Consider the following 924-nt stretch of genomic DNA (forward strand, 5'->3'; position numbering starts at 1 on the left):
GACCGCACGCCCCCTCCCTGGAAAATCTCTCAAAAAAAAAAAAAAAAAAAAAAAGAGTGACTCCCCCCAGTGTCTTGAACATGTTATATTCACATTTCAGGCCTTGGTCAGTTGTGCTATTAATTATTAAACACTAAAACTTTGGCAGTTTCTGCAAAACAAACAAACAAACAAAGACTGGTGATATAATGAAACAAAATAGTTAACTTTTAAACTGCAGAGGAGTATAAAATGTCTTGTTTCAAAATATCAAAGAAAACTCATATTCTTATACCGAAAAAGCATTCATTGGTAGAAGTTGCTTTTCTGTTTTAACGATGTCTGAAAATAAAGAATTACTATCAATTTTTTTTGTTTTTGCTATAGGGTAACCTATGCAACAGAGAGAAAACGAAAATCACCCCAACTGTCTCCCCAAGCAGGGATGGCCACACTACAATCCCTTCGCCTCCATTTTCCTCCAGGATTTAGGCCACGCACACATGTCCAAACTTGTTTTTCAAACCACCAGGTCTGGGATTTGAACTGTGCGGTTGGCCATATAGGATCCAGTCATTTTAACCTTCATGCCTCTTACTGGCCTGAGGAAAAAGAATTTTTAACTTCCATGTATTTAAGTAATATTAAATAAGAGTTATGCTCCTTATCATCAAGTTCAGGAATATTTATCTTTACAAAAGAGTTAAGTGTTTAAAACTCATGGAAGTGTTCAAATCGTTGCTGTATACACAGTGTAAAATTGCAAATGGAACTCAATAATGTCACCAAGGAAAGGAGAATTAATGGGCTAAATAAAGGTAAAACCTTTTGAACTAACTTGATACTTACCAATAATCCACAGTATAAGGAGATAGTCTATTCTTTCAAGGGCTGGTCCCATTGTGTTTTTCTTATCCTCATTGTAGACAAGAGAGTACAGATTTA

General features: G+C 35.4%; 1 protein-coding gene across 1 annotated transcript in view; it reads right to left on the bottom strand.

Moving 5' to 3' along the window:
* The window catches only part of TRPC1 (transient receptor potential cation channel subfamily C member 1), a 76,216-nt gene that overhangs the window by 25,598 nt on the left and 49,694 nt on the right, over positions 1–924 (bottom strand). The window contains 1 exon segment of the mRNA XM_006162299.3: positions 829–924. This exon segment is cut by the window's right edge and continues 28 nt beyond it. Within this exon segment, the coding sequence (XP_006162361.1) occupies positions 829–924 (96 nt within the window).

This window comes from Tupaia chinensis, unplaced genomic scaffold (assembly GCF_000334495.1).
Source record: "Tupaia chinensis unplaced genomic scaffold, TupChi_1.0 Scaffold139833_1, whole genome shotgun sequence".
NCBI lineage: Eukaryota > Metazoa > Chordata > Mammalia > Scandentia > Tupaiidae > Tupaia > Tupaia belangeri.